The sequence below is a fragment of the Pleurodeles waltl genome, chromosome 4_1 (genome assembly GCF_031143425.1).
Source record: "Pleurodeles waltl isolate 20211129_DDA chromosome 4_1, aPleWal1.hap1.20221129, whole genome shotgun sequence".
NCBI lineage: Eukaryota > Metazoa > Chordata > Amphibia > Caudata > Salamandridae > Pleurodeles > Pleurodeles waltl.
Genome location: NC_090442.1, coordinates 535,717,596 through 535,736,729, shown reverse-complemented (window position 1 = coordinate 535,736,729; position 19,134 = coordinate 535,717,596). Strand labels below are relative to the sequence as shown.

Sequence of the window (19,134 nt, the reverse complement as noted above, 5' to 3'; positions counted from 1 at the left end):
GCAAGCATAAATTGGAGGAATTCCTATCTCTGGAAATCCTAAGTACAGAGTTGCCACACATATATCACACAACACTAATCCCGGAATGTGGGAGCACAGCACAGCAGTCCTGGAAAGGCCCTGAGGCACCTTACAAATCCTTCTTCACTCCTTCAGCATAACAGGAGAACCAGGACACCTCCGATATAAAGAATTCAATTTATTACAGCAAAAATCCAACGCGTTTCGGCACCAGCCTTTATCACGGAAATATCACTGTTATTCTGAAGGAGTGAAGAATGATATATATATATATATATATATATATATACACACCCACACACACGTGTTCACAGTACATAAAATTGCGGCAATAACTAAAAAATAAAATATAATACGTATGCTGATGCATTTCGTTACAGTTATAGAAAATGCTTGTATAATTCCTACTTGTTCAGTGCTTTCTGATAGCATATCTGTTCAAGCATGGCAGACCTCATTCCTGGAACTGCGTTGTCTTTCATCAATTTTACTTACAGAAACAGATTCCTGTTGCTCTTTCTGAAGTATCTCGATTTTCCCAATTTGCTGTTTCATAGTAGCCTCCAACCTTGCATTTTCTATTTCAAGCCTATAAGGTAAATATAAAGCCACAGGGAAGTATGTAATGATCACTCTCTTGACCCTCTCAAAAAACATGTTGCAGAAAATACAAATATGCATATTATTACAGGGACCAACTTTATTGTCATCTTTATGCTCTCCCTAACTACCATACACTGGAACTTTCTCAACCTAGTAACAGATCAAAAATTGCAGTTTAAGCTGTTCCACCACAGCCATGAGCGCCAGTACCAAAATTGTGGGAAACCAAGGTTAATACAAAGCCTAAACCTAGCAAATACATTTTGCTCTTCCAGGTCAGTTTCACTGCCAGTGACGACTGAGGGGAACGTTTTTGCTGGTCTAAGAGTAGAGAAGGTTTGTGGCTTGCCACCAGTGCTCACTCACATCTACCTCCGATTCTGAACATTACTGATCAACCCTTGCACTGCCACTCAGGATGTCATCTATGCTGCGTGCCAAAGTCAAGCCACTGGGATTGTGGCTTCCACATGTGTGCTATCAAGCTGTGACCCACCCACCCCATCAAAGCTAAACTTTCTCTCATGTGGGCATCCTAAAAGCAGTGACACCATGTCCCATGTGACTCGCAGGCCACAATGGAATCCAAGGATTCAAAGCAGGATTTGAGAACCCTACAGTCTATAAAAACATACACATGAGGTGGCCAGGTGACTGTCTTGCCTCCTAAGTAGATGAGAGAAAACCTTTGATTGATTATTTTCTTTACTGGTGTTCCTGGCTTTCCAGGCGAGACAATCTTCAAGCTGAATGTTGAGTTCATCTTCTCAAACCTTTCTGTTTGAGGCATATTTCGGAGATTCTGCAGTGTCACCTCAAAGAATTGTCTTGTATCCATGGAACTCTTCAAACTCTTACATGGTTGTCTTTATAGGTCTCACATTAGTGATTAGTTATGGAGAGATATTTATTTGTTTAGATTGTTAAAGTACTGTTGGGTTATTTAACACCATCTTGTGCCTACATACTAGACTTCTGCCTCACCTTCTATGTTCTGCTGTATCAACTGTCTCTTGGACATTCACAGAATTGTTAGGGATCCTGAGTGAACCTTTGCTTTATAGGGGCCTCAAGTTGTGGAACTGTTTAAAGGACACTGAACTGTGACAAGTCCCACAGCAATTCCCTTCGCTCTTGGACAAGGATACATTGGCCTTGATACATTGAGTATTTAATGTAATGCACCTGCTGCTAGAGTGATTTTGAGATATTCTGTCAAAATCTGTTGAACCTTGCTATTCATGTGAAATCCATTCACAAGAAAAAATGTATCAATTAAATTATTGTAAAAGTAGAGATTAACAGTAGTCCTATACTCTAATTATTACAAAAGAGTTGGCATTTGTAGGACTGCAGAACATCTGAGAGACCCTCAACTTCAAGAGATAAGCTATGAGACTACAACCGATTGACGTCTTGTGTGTCTTCTCTCATATCTGTACCCCTTTCTTCACCATTGGTATTGAGAAGTCTTAGAAGTGTTCAGCACTGTTGACAGGAAATGAAACTGGTGGCTTCCATGTCGTTCTTTCAGCAACATTCAGATTTACCAGTTAGTGGTAACTTAACTCTCACAAGGAGAGAGAAGTCACCACACATGCAACTTTACCCTTCTCCTCTTTGCTATACTATTACTATCTTCTCTACTGTACTGTTAATACCACCAAATGGGAACAGATTCACAAATAAACAAAGTGGGGGAGAAAGGCATGTTTCAAGTAAAAATGCTCCAGAGATCCTAAACGTATTTAACTGGGACCGTAGTTATGATCTGTTGTATCCTTTCAATAAATATTTTCCTTACCTTCTGTAACACTGTGTCTGGTGGATACTCTAACTGCAGATATCTTACCTTAATATACTCCCCAGGTGCCAGACTTAACCCCAAAACTTTTTTTCTAGCAATGCAACATTGTGCTACTTGTGGAGCTGCATACAACCGCCAACCCTGTACAGTGATGTCAGTTTCTTGCTTATCTCTCTTCGAACCATCAGACAAAGTATGAATAATTGTTGGCAGCAGTGTGCAGATTACTAACTTGGGACCTCTTTAGGGGTAAGAGGAGGCCACTCCACATAACAGGGAGTGAGGAATAACAGCAATGAGGAATCCGTGGTTACAAAGAGTATCCACTAGAAAGGGTGCTACCAAAGTAACGACCAAGTGATGTGTACTTATCGCAGATTCCTCCCCACCGAACAGACACTAGAGTAGGACCTCCCAAGGCGGGGGGTCTGTGGAGTGGGCTTAGACCAAAAAGTCTTGCAGCACCAAAATGGTTAAATACCCTTCCCACCTGACCTGGCTGTCTGGAAAGTAGTGCTTTGTGAATGTGGGTACCAACGACCATGTCTCAGCCTGGCAGATGGAAAAGACAAACACTCCATGTGCAAATGCAGCAGTAGCAGTCTTGGCCCTGGTGAAAAGGGCTCTCAGATCTTCTGGAGGCTGCTAGTTGGCAAGTGGAAAGAAACTCTTGATGCAGAGGACAAACCATCTCGATAGGGTCCTCTTCTACACAGCCCTCTGTTTATTTGCTCTGGAAAAAGCCGATTGTCCACACTGTTTCCTTAATACCATCAATGTAAGAGCGCAAAGACCTTTGGAAGTCTAATCCATTAAGCCTCTCTTTCAGGGGGCAAAAGAGGGGCAAAGAATGCATTCAGAGTGATAGTTTACCCAACATGAAAAGGAGTCAGAAAATGTAGGTAAAAAGGTGAATCAACTTCTCAAAATCACTCTTTCAAGAAAAAAGTGGTGTAGGGCACTTGTACCAACAGTGCCTGAAACTCATGCATGCAACAAACTTAAACAATTGCAATGAGGAAGATAATCTTTAAGTTCAAGTGACAAAGTGAGCAGCTATGCATTGGCTCGAAGGGTCGGCACATGAGAAATGTTAAGACCAAATTAGGATCCCACTGCAGCATCAGAAACAAATTGAGAGAAAACCTGTTGAACATGTTACTTATTTTCGTAAACCATTATCTGGTATATGGTTATATGGACTCTGTTGAAGTCACATCCGGTGAATGACGTTGATACAGAGTCGGGCAAAGCCCTATTCCAACGCGCAGACATGTTATGAGAAAAAAGTTTCTGGACTGAGTCTCGCACCTAGGGAAGATTCTTAAGTAAAGAATGTGGGGCAAGATGCCTGTTTTAGATAATCCATTTACAAACCTCATCCTTACAGGAGATTTAAACGATAACAGTTGTAATGGCAAGCATAGAAAGTTCGAAAGGGCCAACAAATCACCTTTAAAATTGTCCCCTGTAAGGCTTTTGTGGGCCACCGACCAAACAAGCAAAAGAACATAGACATCTTGGCTCAATCTTGCAGATAGTACACCAATGCACAAATTTGTCCCAGCGCCTGGCATAACAGGATTTTGTGGAAGAGTGTTTTGTAGCAAGGACGATTTCCACCAACTTATGTGGCAGATCAACTTCAGGTATGGGCTGTAGATTGTGCAGGTTAGGGAGGAGGACTCTGTCCTTCTACTGCAACTTAAGATCCTTCCCAAGTGAAAACCTGTTCCGATGACAGAAGATCATGCCAAGAAGTTCCTAGAGGGAAATCCAAAGTGCAAAACCTTTGACACTTTGCATTTTCATCGGTGGTGAAAATATCTAGCCCAGGCTATCACCACTGTCAGAAGATGACGTGTGCCAACTCAGGATGTAGATGCCATCTGTGATCCCAAGGAAATGCTCTGATGGTCCAACCAACTTCAAAGGTGCAGAGCGTCCCGGTATAGAACCCAGGACCTTACTCAAACCTATTTGTTGCAATACCACACGAAAGTGGAGTTGTCCTTAAGAACCTGCACAGTCCTATAAGTGCAGCAGACTGATATGGAGTAAGGCTTCCATCAGAGACTAGATGCATCTGTCACCACTTCCTACAGATGACCTCCCCATCTGACACCACTGTCAGTTCTAGATGGGGAAGAAAGAGGGACTTGCCGCTGGACCAACTTGATTTGAGCAGCCACCACTGCAGCTAGTGAGCCATCTCTTTAAGATCTGGATGACAGCTGTCAAATGTTCTTAATGCTGGGTGCACTGGAACTTAATTTTCCAATGCAGAGCCCCCATGTGCCAAATGGACAAGCTACGTACCTTTGTTAACTCCTTATCTGGTAGAGACTATAACTAGCTGCAGATTCCTTACCTTTCAATTCTCTCCAGGCGTCAGACTGGATCCAGATGATTTTTTGTGAGCAGTACCCCTGCACGCCAGGAGGTGTCGTCAATTGGGACAGTGTCCATCGCTGCATTGCATGCACCTGTAATGACACCGTAGTTCCTATATAGGAGCCACTCAAGCGTGCCAAAGTCTGTTTCTTTTCACGATTTTTCATGCCTGAAGTGCAGAGCCATGAAGAACACTGACCACTGTTCTGTCAAAACTAGGGCCCTGAAAGGATAGTCCCCGCCTCTAGAAATCTGTTTGCAGATTATGGAGGATGGGTGGGTCGGAAAAGGAACCTGCAGCTAGATTTAGTCTCTATCAGATAAGGCATTATCGAAGGTAAGTAACTTATCCATCTGATAAAGACTTCGAGCTGCAGATTCCTGACCTATGAATAGACACCCATGCAATATCATCCCCAGAGGTGGGTCTGTGAACCACTTTCAAACAAGAAAGTCCTGCAGGACCGAACGGGCAAAGTGCCCATCCCTACTGACCCGACCGTCCAGGCAGTAGCGTTTGGTAAATGTGTGCAAAGATTCCCACGTTACCGCCGGACAGATGTCAAGGCACCGTAACTCTGTGTGCTAACGAAGAGGTCGCAGCTTTAGGTCTGGTGGAATGAGCTTGCAAGCCTTCAGGGGTTTGCTTTTTGGCCAGTGCATAGTAGATCTTGATACAGAGCATGACCAATGAATCTCCTGCACTGCTTGACCTTTCTTCACACCCACATGCCCCACTAAGAGTGGGACATCCACCCGGAACTCTTTTGTATGATCAAGGTAGAACGTCAACATTCTTTTTGGGTCCAGGAAGTCGAGGCTCTCCTCTTCCTTAGAACGGTGTGGAGGTGCGTAAAAAGTAGACAGGGAGACAGATTACCCTACAAATAAAAGCATGATCAGTTTTGGCAGAAAAGAGGCCCAAGTGTGAAGCACCACTTTGTCAGGATAGAGCGGTAGGGAGGCTTAGATGACAAAGGCCTGCAGCTCACTCTGCAGGCAGATGTAATTGCCACAAGGGAAGCTGTTTTCAATATGAAAAGCCTGAGGGTATAGTTGTTAAGAGGCTCAAAAGGAGTGCACATCAAAAAGGTTATAACCAAATTAAGATCTCACTGAGGCATAATGAATGGGGAAGGTGAGAAGAGTTGAGTAAGACCTTTGAGGAACCTATGTACAATAGGAGACTTAAGCAAAGAAGGTTGATCCGGCAAACACAAAAAGGCAGAAATAGCATATAAATAGCCATTAAGACTGCCTAAAGCAGAGCCCTGCTGGGCAAGGGAAAGAATGAAAAGTAGAACCTCAGAAACAGGGGCAGAAAAGGGATCAAGACTTGACTGTACACTATGCCACAAATTTCTTTCAACAAGAGGCAGATACCATTTTGGCTGCCAAGCTTACGCTACAGACTTCGGGAGGAAGGTCAAAAGCTGCCAAATGTGCAGCTAAATCTCCATGCAAGAAGGCAGAGAGTTGACACGTTCAGTGAAGAACCTTCTCCTGCCGCTGTGACAGAAGATCTTTCCAAAAGAGCAGTCTGAACAATGGACATGCTCAATTGCTCAAGATACCAGACTCTAAGTACTCAGTCCGGAGGCATAAGGATTACTTGGGCCTGGTCCTTCCTGATGTTCTGGAGAACTCTGGGCAGGAGTGGTATGGGCAGAAAGGCGTACAGGAGTCTTGAATCCCACTTGAGATGAAAAGCGTCTCCGATCGAGTGGCACTTGAAACTCCAGCGCACAAGACTGCTGACATTGCACATTCTCGGCGGAAGCAAACAGATCTAACCAATGATCTCGCCACTGCTGAAAGAGACCTTGTGCCACCTCTGGAAGCAAACGCCAGTTGTGATACGCTAGCCATTTTCAGCCGAGTTTGTATGCTCTGGTATTCAGAAAGCTGCCAGATATTGACCCACCAAGGATATATCCTGCTGTTCCAGAGGCACAGAACCTCTTGACGAAGGGTCCACGACCCCCCACACACAGCTTGTTGAAGTATCACGTGGTAGTAGTGTTGCCCGTAAACACCTGCACTAGCCTTCCCTTGAAAGAGGGTAGTAAGGCTTTTAATGGCAGCCGGATTTCTCAGAGCTCCAGCATGATGATGTGGATTCCTGCTTCCGCCCAAGACAAGATGCCTCTGATCTCCACATCTCTAAGATGGCTGCCCCATCCCAGGAGTGACGCATCTGTTAATACTGTCAGATCTTGTTGGGGAAGGAGAGGGATATCCCTCTGACCCAATCATGGTTCATTAATCACCACTGCAGACCTTTCACAGTTCCCTCCAAGATCTGGACCATGTCGGAGAGATTCCCCTGATGCTGCGCCCACTGGAACTTCAGGTCTCACTGCAGAACAAGCATACGCCATCTGGCATGTGTCACCAGCAGGATGAAGAAGGCCATGAGGCCCAGCAGCCTCAGAGTGAGTCTCACCTAAATCCAGGATAGAGGCTGAAACATCCGTATCATAGCTTGAACTCGCCGCTCGAGAAGATAAGCCCAAGACAGCACATTGTCCATAACTGCGCCAATGAAAGGGAGCATATAAGGGGGAGTCAGGTGTGACTTTGGCACATTTATAGTGAATCCCAGTGAATGCAGGGTGTTCACCAAAGTCTGGAAGAGGGAGCAGACAGGCTGGGGCAAGCCTTTAAACAGCTAGTCGTTGAGATCAGGGAAGACTGACACCTCTGATCTCCGCAGATGAGTTGAAATCACCGCCACTGCCTTGGTGAACACCCGAGGGGTGCTGGTAAGGCCAACAGGAAGAACAGTGAACTGAAAGTGCTTGTGGCCTACCATAAACTTTAAAGTAATGTCTGTGGACAGGCAGGACAGGGATGTGGAAATATACGTCCTACAAGTCAGACGCTACCATCTAGTCTCCTGGGTCCAGGGCAGACAAGACCTGAGCCAACATGAGCATTTTGAACTTCTCCTTCTTGAGAAAGAGATGTAGGGCTCATAGGTCTAGAATAGGGTGAAGATTCTTGTCCTTTTTGGGAACCAGAAAGTAGTGGGAATGACAACCACAGTCTACTTCTGGTAACAGAACAATCTCCATGGCTTAGTTGGCCAAGAGAGCCGCAACCTCCTTGTGGAGAAGGGACAGATGATCCTCCGTCATCGGTGTGAGATGGTGGCATCGAGGGAGGGGCAGCCTCCAAGGGGAAGTAGAAGCCCCTATAGACGATCTGCAAATCCCACCTGTCCAAGATAATGGGCTGCCAGTGGGGGAAGTGATGGCAAATCCCGCTGCCAACTGGATGCCCATGGAGATGGAGGTAGAGAGGCAGGCTAGGAGGTTTTAGAGGCAGCTGCTGAAAGGGGTGGAGGGTTAGGGTGGGGTGGACTAACCCCACTGCTGGCCACCTGGCCTATGAGGTAGGTGGTTCCCATGCCCTTGTCCACAGAGAGGCTGGGCTGCCTGGGTAGCATGATGGTTGGACAGGATTTGGTGCAGTTGAAAGCCCCTTCCATTGCCATGAAAGGAGTGAAAGGCAGATTGGGGGTGTGGTGGGGAGTGAGGGGCCACCGGGGGGCCCAATGACTTGGCCACAGCCCAAGAATCCTGGAAGTGCTTGATCGCCAAATCTGCCTTGTCTCCAAAGAGACGGATGCCATCAAAGAGCATGTCCAGAAGGGAAGCTTGGAAATCCCCCGAAAATCCAGATGTCCTTAGCTAGGCCTGGTGCCTCATGGCCACTGCCTAGCGAGTCAGTCGCGTCCAGTCCGCAACGGATTGTGAACTTTTCCATGTCTCTCCCGTCAGCAACAACCTGAGAGAGTACAGACTGGGCCTCCTCCAGGACCTGTGGCAGCATTTGCACAACCGTGTCCCAAAACGTTTGGGAATACCAGCCCAAAAGGCATGCAGTGTTCATGGACCGCAATGCCATGGTGGCGCAAGAAAACATCTTCCCAAACGAGTCCTGCCTCTTGGATTTCCTAGTGGGGAAAGCGCTGTGGGAAGTTGAGGCTCAGACCACCAAGCTCTCATAGGTGGGGTGTTTCGTGAGGAAGGTTGGGTCCCCAGGTGCAGGGCGATAGCGGCGGGCAATCGTCTTATTCACAGGAGCCCATGCGGTGGGTTTGGACCAGGTACCCAAAAGGATGTCTGTGGGGCATCACTGAATGGGAGCAGGGTTTCGGATGTGGAAGCTTGCGGTTGCAGCACCCCTGTCAAGATATTAGTCTTGACTGCCACCGAAGATAGCTCAAGGTCCAGGCCCTCAGCCACCCTCCTTACCACCATTGTGTAAAAGGCTCCCTACTCCATAGCCATGGTATGGGGAGAAAGCATAATAGTATCTGGAGATATCTCCAGTCCACTGACTTCACCTAAGTCCTCACACCAGTCCATTTCCTCCCCATAAGGTTGGCATTCTAAAGGGTCCAGCAACCCCTCCCAGTTCTCCCCAATGCCTAGCACAGCAGAACAGGGCTCAGGATCCAATCTAGGAGGCAAGGCTCCTGCTGGCATCAGAGTCGGCGTAGGGTGATGCCTCTGTGGCTCCGTGTTAGATATAGGAAAGTGTCCTCCTTTTGGTATGGTTACCCCCACTTTTTGCCTATTGTCAGTATGTTTTGACTGTGTTCACTGGGATCCTGCTAACCAGGACCCCAGTGACTGTGCTATCTACCTCTAAATGTGGTTGTCCCTAATTTTGTATACCCCACAACAGGCCTACCCCAGGTAAGTCGTTAGTATATGGTACCTAGGTACCCAGGGCATTGGGACACCAGGCGTTCCCCATGGGCTGCAGCATGTATTATGCCACCCATGGGAGCCCATGCAAAATGTGCCTGCAGGACTGCCATTTCAGCCTGCGCGAAAAGGTGCATGCACCCTTTCACTACAGGCCACTGCACCAGGTCACTGTAAGTCACCCCTATGGCAGGCCCTCCTAGCCCAGAGGGCAGGGTGCAAGTACCTGTTTGTGAGAGCACCCCTGCATGAGCAGAGGTGCCCCCACAAACTCCAGCTCCATTTTCCTGGACTTCGTGAGTGCGGGGAAGCCATTTTACCCGTGTACTGGACATAGGTCACTACCTATGCCCAGCTACATAATGGTAACTCCAAACCTGGGCATGTTTAGTATCCAACATGTGGGAATAATACCCAAATACTGTTGCCACTACTGGTCGTATGATTTCATGCACTCTGGGGGCTCCTTGGAGGATCCCGAGCTTTGCTCCTAACAGTTTGCAGGGTTTTCCCAGGTAGCCTGCGCTGCTGCCATCCTACAGGTAGGTTTCTGCTCTCCTGCTGCTTGAGCAGCTCAAGCCCAGGAAGGCAGACCAAAGGATTTCCTTTGGGTGAGGGAGGCAACACCCTCTCCCTTTGAAAATATGTGTTACATGGCTTGGGAGGGGTAGCCTCCCAAGCCACTGGTATGCTTTGAAGGCCACATTTGGTGCCCTCCTTGCATAAACAGGTTTGCACCAGTCCAGAGACCCCCAGTCCCTGCTCTGGTGTGAAACTGGACGATGGAAAGGGTAGTTACCACTTCCCTGTCCATCACCACCACTGCGGTGGTTCCCAGAGCTTCTCCAGGTGGCCATTTGATTCTGCTATCTTTAATCCAAGATGGGCAGTGGCCTCTGGGAGCATCTGAGTGGTCAGGTCAGGCAGGTGACGTCAAAGCCCCCTTCTGATAGGTGGTCATCCTGCTATGTGAGCAATCCCCCTTTTAGGGCTATAAAGGGTCACCCTCTTGGGTGGATCCTTAGATTCGACATGCAAGATTCCAGCAGGACTCCTCTGCAATATTTACTTAAACTTCTGGTTAGTGGAACTACAATTGGACTACACAGGAACCTACAATCTGCAGCTGCAGCAACGACTTCGCTCTGCAACATTGTTTCCCTTGCTCCTTTCAGCAACTGCAACATTTCCCCAGCTGTGCATTCTCTGAGGGTGGCAAGTCTGCAGTCTGCACCAAGAAGCAAAAAGGAATCTTGTGGATGCAGGGGAGTGAAGGAGTCACTCCCCTGCATCCGAAGGCACCAACTGCAATGACGACCGGCCACGTGGATGCTCTCTCCTGCAAATCTGTGTGGATCCTGCAACACAGGTGGTGGTCTTGACTGGTCCCTCTACCAGCTGTCCAACTTTGGAGGTGGTGAGTCTTTGCCGGTCCTTGCAGGACAGTACACCTGTGCACAGCAACTCTTGAAGCCACCAAGGCTTGCTGGCTTCTCTTCCAAGGGATCTTCAGGCTCTGTGTAGCTCCGGACTCCAGCACTCTTCTCTGCAACACGTAGTCTCCTGCCTGCTGCTCCAGCGACTCCTTTCCAGGTGTGCTGAGTGGGCCTCACTGAAACTCCTGTGCCTGCTGCCTGTGAGTTGCCTGTGGGGGCTGCGTCCTTGACTTCTGGCTCTCCTCACTGCTGAGGGTCGTCTGGGACTCCCCACCTTGGGTTGAGTCCCCTTGGACCTTCCTGGTTCCCAGCAGCTCAGCACATCTTCATCTGTGACTCTTACCTTTGCCAAGGCTTTTTGGTGTTTTTTTCACCACAAAAGGATGATGGACGGAGTGCTGAACAATGTAAACACTCACCCCCCAGTCACAAATCTGGGTTTAATCCATTGTTCTTTTGCTCACCATGCCACCCCAGTTTGGACCCAGCCATATGCAAATCAGTCTTGACTGATGGGAACAGTCCAACCCGAAGTGCCAGGTCAGGTCCTCCCTGGACCGGGAACAAGCATTCTGGGACCGGTTTCAGAGTATCACCTTTCATCAGCCAGGCTAGCTTGAACCCAGTGGCACAGTGAGCACGGGACCCACGTCTGGGCATACCCTTCCCACTTAGGGCAACTTTAGCAACACAAAAGGATGATGGACGGAGTGCTGAACAATGCAAACACTCACCCCCAGTCACAGATCTGAGTTTAATCCACTGTTCTTTTGCTCACAGTGCCACCCCAGTTTGGATCCAGCCATATGCAAATCCGTCTTGACCCTGTTCCTCATGGGAACAGTCCAGCCCGAAGTGCCAGGTCAGGTCATCCCTGACCTGGCCAGGCTGATGAAGGTATCACCCTTCATCAGCTAGGCTAGATTGAATCCAGTGCCACAGTGCGCACGGGACTCACATCTGGGGATATCCTTCCCACTTAGGGCAACTTTAGCAACACAAAAGGATGATGGATAGAGTGCTGAATAATGCAAACACTCACCCCCAGTCACAGATCTGGGTTTAATCCATCGTTCTTTTGTTCACCATGCCGCCCCAGTTTGGCAAAGACTCACCACCTCCAAAGTTGGACAGCTGGTAGAGGGACCAGTCAAGACCACCACCTGTGTTGCAGGATCCACGCAGAGTTGCAGGAGAGAGGATCCACCCATATGCAAATCAGTCTTGACCCTGTTCCATCATGCTTTTTTCACACCACTGACAGATTGCAACTCTTCATCCGATATAGGACATCGACTGCATCACTTCTGGACTTCTTCCTCTACTCTTGTTCTGCATAGCAGACTCCTGGTCTTCACCGTCAACCTGTTCCTGAATCTCCAGAAGGGTGGGTAGTGGGTCCTGCCCCAACCGGACACTCCAACTGGAACTGGAACTGGAACTGGACTTGGTCCCCTTCATTTGCAGGTCCTCTTCTGTCTAAATCCACCTACTGTTCCTTCCAGTCTTGCTTGGTTCTTGTACAGTCCTTTTACATAGTTTCTTTGTGGGTTTGGGAAAAAAACAGGTACTTATCTTTTTTCTCCTGGTCACTGGCGGGCACTTTGGTACATACCTTTTTGGGTTTCTGGTTCCTTCAGCTCCCATCTGCTGATTCCACTTACCCAGGTGGGGGTCTGACATTCGCATTACATTTTTTTAGTATATGGTTTGGTCTCCCCCTAGGGTCCCTACTGTTTATTGTTATTTGACTGTTGTCTATTGCTTTCTATGCCAATTCCTGATTATTAAGGTCTATATAATAGTGTGTAGCCTCAACTGCTAGTAGAGTTTTGCCTATACAGTATTTCAGTATTTGTGTAAATAAAATAAAGTATGTTTATTTGTGTAACACTGTAGTTCTTTCATGTGTGCAAGTGATGTGTGAATATAAGTGGTATTGCATGAGCTTTGCATGTGTCCTAGATAAGCCTTGGCTGCTCATCCACAGCTACTTCTATAAAGCCTGGCTTCTTAGACACTACTACACCTCACTAATAGGGGATTACCTGGACCTGGTATAGGATGATAATACCATAGGTGCTCACCACACACCAGGCCAGCTTCCTACATTGGTGGTGAAGCAGTGGGATAGGCACTTGCAATTGCCTTACCACTCCGTCACTGAGTACTTTCCACGGAAAGACCATTTACTAACTTTTAGGTACTCTGTACACTTAGTGTTATGGATCTAGTCTCTTAGTTACCCAAGTAAGCTAGGGCTGCCATAGCCTTGCTCCAAACATTGCTGGGAACCTAGAGTTAGAGTAGTTAGGGACTTCTACATCACTATACCTAGACATCATGTAGAGCTCACCTCTCAGGCCCTGAACTCTCAATACGAGGGTTTAACTTTCCAAGAGTTAAGGGAGATGTGTGCTGAAAGAAAACTGAAGACCGGGTGAAATCCCAATAAGAGTCTGCTTCTGGGTCTGCTCCGCCGGGATGACCAGGACCATGCTGGTAGCCAGGAGGAGGAGGAAGAAGTAGAACTTGCCCCCGTGCTAAAGAGAGTAGATTTAGACACTGAGGTGGGTCAGGATGTGCCCAGGTAGGATCAGAGAGAACCTAGAAACTCTCATAGTCCTGTTAGGTGCTCGAAAAGGGGGGGGGGGGGGGGGCACACAAGTAGGTTCACCTTTGTCCCTCTCCTCAGACTCAGATGGGACCCACTGCTCAATTTCAGGTGAAGACTCCCTCGACAGGGAGCTCAGGCAACTGAGACTGGAGGAGGCCAAGCTGAGGCTGTAGCAGCAACAGCTAGCCCTAGATAGGGAGGTCTTGGCAGTGGAGAGAGAAAAAGGCAGGGGCTGGGGTTAGTGCCCCATGGTGGCAGCAGTTTTAGTTTCAGGGACACCAGTGTCAGGGAGGACTCTTGACTCTAGGAATGTGAACAAGGTAGTCTCACCTTACAAGGTGGGTGATGAAATCTATAAGTGGTTTACTGCTCTGGAGAGGTCCTGTAAGGTACAGAAGGTCCCTCGGAGTCAGTGGGCAGCTATATTGTGGCTCTCCTTCTCTGACAAGGGTAGGGACAAACTGCTTACTGTCAGAGAAGAGGATGCAGACAATTCCACAGTTCTGAAATAAGCACTGTTAGATGGGTTTGGTCTGACCACTAAAAAGTATAGGATCAAGTTCAGAGACCAGGAAAGAGTTCTCCCAAGATTGTGCTGATTTTGAGGACTGCTCTGTGAAAGCTCTGGAAGGCTAGTTGCAAAGTTAGTTACCACCAGGGCTTGTATATCCTAATTCTAAGGGAGCACATTTTGAACAATGTTTTATCTGACACGTTGCAACAGTACCTGGTGGAGTCTGATCTGACCTCTCTCTCCAAGAATTGGGAAAGAAGGCAGACAAATGGGTCCGCCTGCACCAGGGTGAATAGGAAGGCTCACACAGGGGCTGACCACAAAAAGAAGGAAGCAGGTAGGTCTCAAGACAAGGGTGGGGACAAAGTTACACACAAAGGGCCGGATGTAGAAAGGCTTTTGCACCTCGCAAACAGCGAAAATCGCTGTTTGCGAGGTGCAAAAGCCTCATCGCGATACCCATTCCCATTTTGCAAGTGGTTACCGACTCGCAAAATGGGACTGCGAGTCGCAAATAGGAAGGGGTGTTCCCCTCCCTATTTGCCAGTTGCAGCTCAATGTGGGATTGCTTTGTGACCGCGAAAGCGGTTGCAAAGCAATCGCAGTTACCACCAGTGTCACACTGGTGGTAATCCATTCGCAAAAGGGAAAGGGTCCCCATTGGATCCCTTCCCCTTTGTGAATGCCCTTGAAAACATTTTTTCAGGGCAGGCAATGGTCCTATGGACCACTGCCTGCTCTGAAAAAATTAAACTGAAACGTTTAATTTTTCATTTTGTAATGCATTTCGTTTTCCTTTAAGGAAAACGGGCTGCATTACAAAAAAAAAAAAAAAAAAAAAATGCTTTATTTAAAAGCATTCACAGACATGGTGGTCTGCTGTCTCTAGCAGGCCACCATCCCTGTGAGTGCTGCGACTCGCAAGGGGGTCGCAAATTGCAACCCACCTCATTAATAGTTGGGCCGTTGCGACTCCCTTGCGACTCACAGGTGGTGTCAAGGACACCATCCTGCATCCGGCATTGCGACTCGCAATTTGCGAGTCGCAATACCGGAATTTCGCAATGCTGGAATTTCGTACATCTGGCCCAAAGAGTCTTTACCAGGCCCACAAAACTCATCTAGTGTGGGTACAAAACCTCTTCCTCCCCTTCAAATTTGAAAAAAAAAACCTTGGTGATATGTTTGTAGAAACAAAGGCCATAGGGCAGGGGACAGCTCCTGCCATAAGAAAAGCACCTAGCCTTCTATCACTACCAAACTAATTTCTACTCTTAGTGCCCCTAAGGCTGAGGCTTACAGGGACACAGGTGCCACTGTTACTATGTTGACTGATTAACTATTTATTGTTAGAGAAGGCTGGGAGCAACCTCTCAGGCCTCCCAAACAAGACATTGTGGATTATGTGCTTGGCCCCAGATCAAGGATGGCTGAGTACATGAAGAGGGCTAGTAAAGAACTTCAGGCTAGTCAAGAGTTACAGAAACAATGGCATTACCAGAAGGCTGTCCTGTCTACCAGCCAGGATAGAAAGTGTGGGTCCTGGAGTCTGTGGCTCCCAGGGCACTCCAGGACACGTTGAGTGGTCCCCACAGCATTTTGGAGAAAAAGGGTGAGGTTACCTACTTGGTAGACCTTGACACCCCCAGAAGATCCCAAAGGGTGTTTCATGTGAACTGCCTTAAGCCCTACTATGACAGGGCAGATGTGACTCTGCTCATAGCTACTGATGAGGGACAGGAAGAAGAGAGTGACCTTCTCCCTGACCTCTTCCACAGTGCACTGATGGCTCAGTTGATGGAGTAGTACTTTCTGACTGCCTCTCTGAGTCCCAAAAGGAGGACTGCAGAAACCTCCTAGGACAGTTTTCAGACCATTTCACCCCAAACCTGATCAGACTACATGGTGTGAACACACCATTGACATACAGGACGGTTTGCCTGTTAAAAGCAAAATTTACAGGCAACCTGACCATCTGAGGGAATGCATCAAATCTGAAGTTCAGAAGATGCTAGACCTAGGAGTTGTTGAGCCCTCAGATATCCCTTGGGCTAGCCCTGTAGGGCTTGTCCCAAAACCTCACTCGCAAGATGGCAATAGAGAAATGAGGTTTTGTGTAGATTACAGGGGTCTTAACGCTATGACAGATGTTCATCCTATCCTTAGGGCTGATGAGCTTATAGATACACTAGCATCTGCCAAGTATCTGAGCACCTTTGACCTGACTACTGGCAGATCAGGTTTTCGAAGGATGCTATGCCAAAACCAGCATTTTCCACCCCTAGTGGCCACTATCACTTTACTGTGATGCCCTTAGGGCTGCAAAATGCGTCGAGTGGCCACTATCACTTTACTGTGATGCCCTTAGGGATGCAAAATGCATTGTGCTCTCTCCCTCTAAAGTTGGTGGTCCCTAACTTTGTACACCCCACAATTGGCATACTGGTGCCCCTATGTAAGCCCCTAGTATATGGTACCTAGGGCACCCAGGGCACTGGGGCACCAGGGGTTGCCCATAGGCTGCAGCATGTATTATGCCACCCGTGGGAGCCCATGCAAAATGTGTCAGCAGGCCTGACAATGCAGCCTGCGTGAAAAGGTGCATGTACTCTTTCACTACAGGCCACTGCACCAGGTCACTGTAAGTCACCCCTGTGGCAGACCCTCCTCGCCCAGAGGGCAGGATATAAGTACCTGTGTGTGAGGGAACCCTGGCATGAGCAGGGGAGTGCCTTTTAGGGGGGTGCCTGGCTCCTGCATTGTCTAAACGGGCATAATTTTTAAGACTCCTGCATATCTTTGATTCTATATTCATTTTATGTGTTTTTAGACTTTCACACTGTTTTCTTTAGTTGATCTTAATTTACCAGTATCTGCACTCCACAAGGGAACTTGTGGTAGTGCAGAAGGGGTTGCTGGACCCTCATTATTTTTAATTTCCCCATCACAGTTTCACTCATGATGAGCAGCATTGCTGAACACACCACTGACACGACACCAGGTTTCAAAAGAAGCCACACAGTGAGTCTGTGCAGTGGGCCCACCTAAGGCAAGCCCGTCTGCGCATCGACAGCACCAGCCTCAATGCTGGATTTATTTAAAGCCCAAACCAATGCTCTTTGTTACAAGAGGAATGAGTTAGCTGAAATTTATTAACTCAAGTAGGAGTTGCCAGTGCTTCACTCTTGACCCCTCAAAGATTCCTAACACTTTGAAGTGCCCAGGCTGTAACCTTAAGTTAACCAATATTAAACTCTGTCATCAGCAAAGTTACCTACTAATAACGGGTCAGAGTCTCAGCAAATTAATTGTGGTGCCTTAATTAATCCCAGATTTCTGGTCAAAAATAAAATAGAATTTCTGGAGTTTTTACAGGCCCATAATTTGGATTTAGCATTTATTGCAGAAACCTGGCAGATGCCAGCTCGGGCCCTGACCTGGTCCTTGCGATCCCCAAACGTTATTCTATTTTCAGGCTGGATCTAATAACGAAGAAGGTGGTAAACTTGCAATCATTTATCACTTAACAACTACTTTTAGGGCGGGCCCTCACTAATTTGAATGTGAGGCAGCTTTTTAAAATTCCACTCAATAATGATACCACTTTCAGAGGGTTGTTGCTCTGCCGCCTGCCTGGTCCTAGACCCTCATTTGTTCTAGCTTTTAGCCACTTATTAGAATCCAAAGTCGACTTCACAGACTGCACAATCATCTGAGACTTTCACTTTCATTTAGAGAACATCCAAGATAAAGATTTGGAACTTCTGAATGACTAAATGAACAGTCTGGGACTGACTCAGTTGGTCAATGCCCCTACTAATGCGGCGGGCCATCTGTTAGATGGAATCTTTTCCGACAATACTTCGTTATCTTTCCTGGACTATTTGCCGCTCACATGTTCTGACCATTCAGCAGTTACGTTCAAAATAAAAAATCTTGGCCAAACCTAAGATGGCTTCATCTTCCTGCACAATGAGGAAAAACTGTCCTTGGCATAAAATTGACTCTGCTCTGTTAGATGTAGCTCTAGCTGCTTCTTCACCTACAGTCACGAAAAAGCTTGACCAAGCCACGAGCCGCAATCATTCAGGGTTAGATGCAGCTATTAACAAGCTTGCCCCTAAAAGAGTTGTCTCTAATCAAAGGGCTACTCCAGCTGAACCTTGGTTTTTCAAAAAACTGAGAGGCCTTAAACAGCTCTGTTGTAAACAGGAGCATTGAAGGAGGCAGAAATACGATCCAACGGAAAAGGAAATTTACATGCAAAAAATAAATTAATATAAAGCTATGGTTTACAAAGAAAAATCTGCCTTTTTGCAGGTGCAGGCTAAATTGAAAACATGACCTGTCACACACACCTGTGTGTGAGGTCCCCTATCACTGCATGTGCCAGGTGTAAGTCCTCCCTAAGGCAGGGTGCATCCAGGCATATATGAGGGTATAGATTCATGAGCAGATGTACCCCTGCTACGTCTCTGTCGATTCTGAAACATGGTAAGTGCACAGGGAAGCCATTTTAAACGCATGTGCTGGGCACTGGTCATTATGAGTTCCCCAGCTACATGATGGCTTCTCTGAATTCTGGGATGTGTGGTATCAAACACCTCAGAATAACAGACCCTCACTGACCCCAGTGATGGATTTAATAATAAATGCACACAGAGGGCAACTTAGAGGTGCCCCCTGAAAACTTTAACAACTACTAGTGTGTTGACTCACTGGCCCTGACCAGTTCAGCCAGCACAGATGCGTTTCTGGTCCCCCAAGGGGAGAGCCAGCACTCAAGGGCCTGAGACAAAAGCCTGCACTGGGCAGATATATGACCTCCTGTCTCAGGCTTTATCGCCTTTGCACTGTGACCCAGGTCTCTCCAGATGACAGAGGTAACCATCCCCACTTTTGGTGGCAGTACAGGCAGGAAAATTAGTTAAATTAGGAGGAGTGCCCAAGTCAGGCCAGTCCCACCTCTAAGGTGGACGAGTTGAAGTGAACACTACTTTTCAAATTACTCCATCTTATTT

The 19,134-nt window shown here is 47.3% G+C and overlaps 1 protein-coding gene across 14 annotated transcripts in view; it reads right to left on the bottom strand.

The window, feature by feature from the left end:
* ANKRD26 (ankyrin repeat domain containing 26) overlaps positions 1–19,134 on the bottom strand; it is an 829,339-nt gene that overhangs the window by 309,992 nt on the left and 500,213 nt on the right. For all 14 annotated transcript variants that reach the window (XM_069228894.1, XM_069228896.1, XM_069228898.1 and 11 more), the window contains one exon: positions 517–610. In XM_069228894.1, the coding sequence (XP_069084995.1) occupies positions 517–610 (94 nt within the window). The remainder of the gene's footprint in view (positions 1–516; positions 611–19,134) is intronic.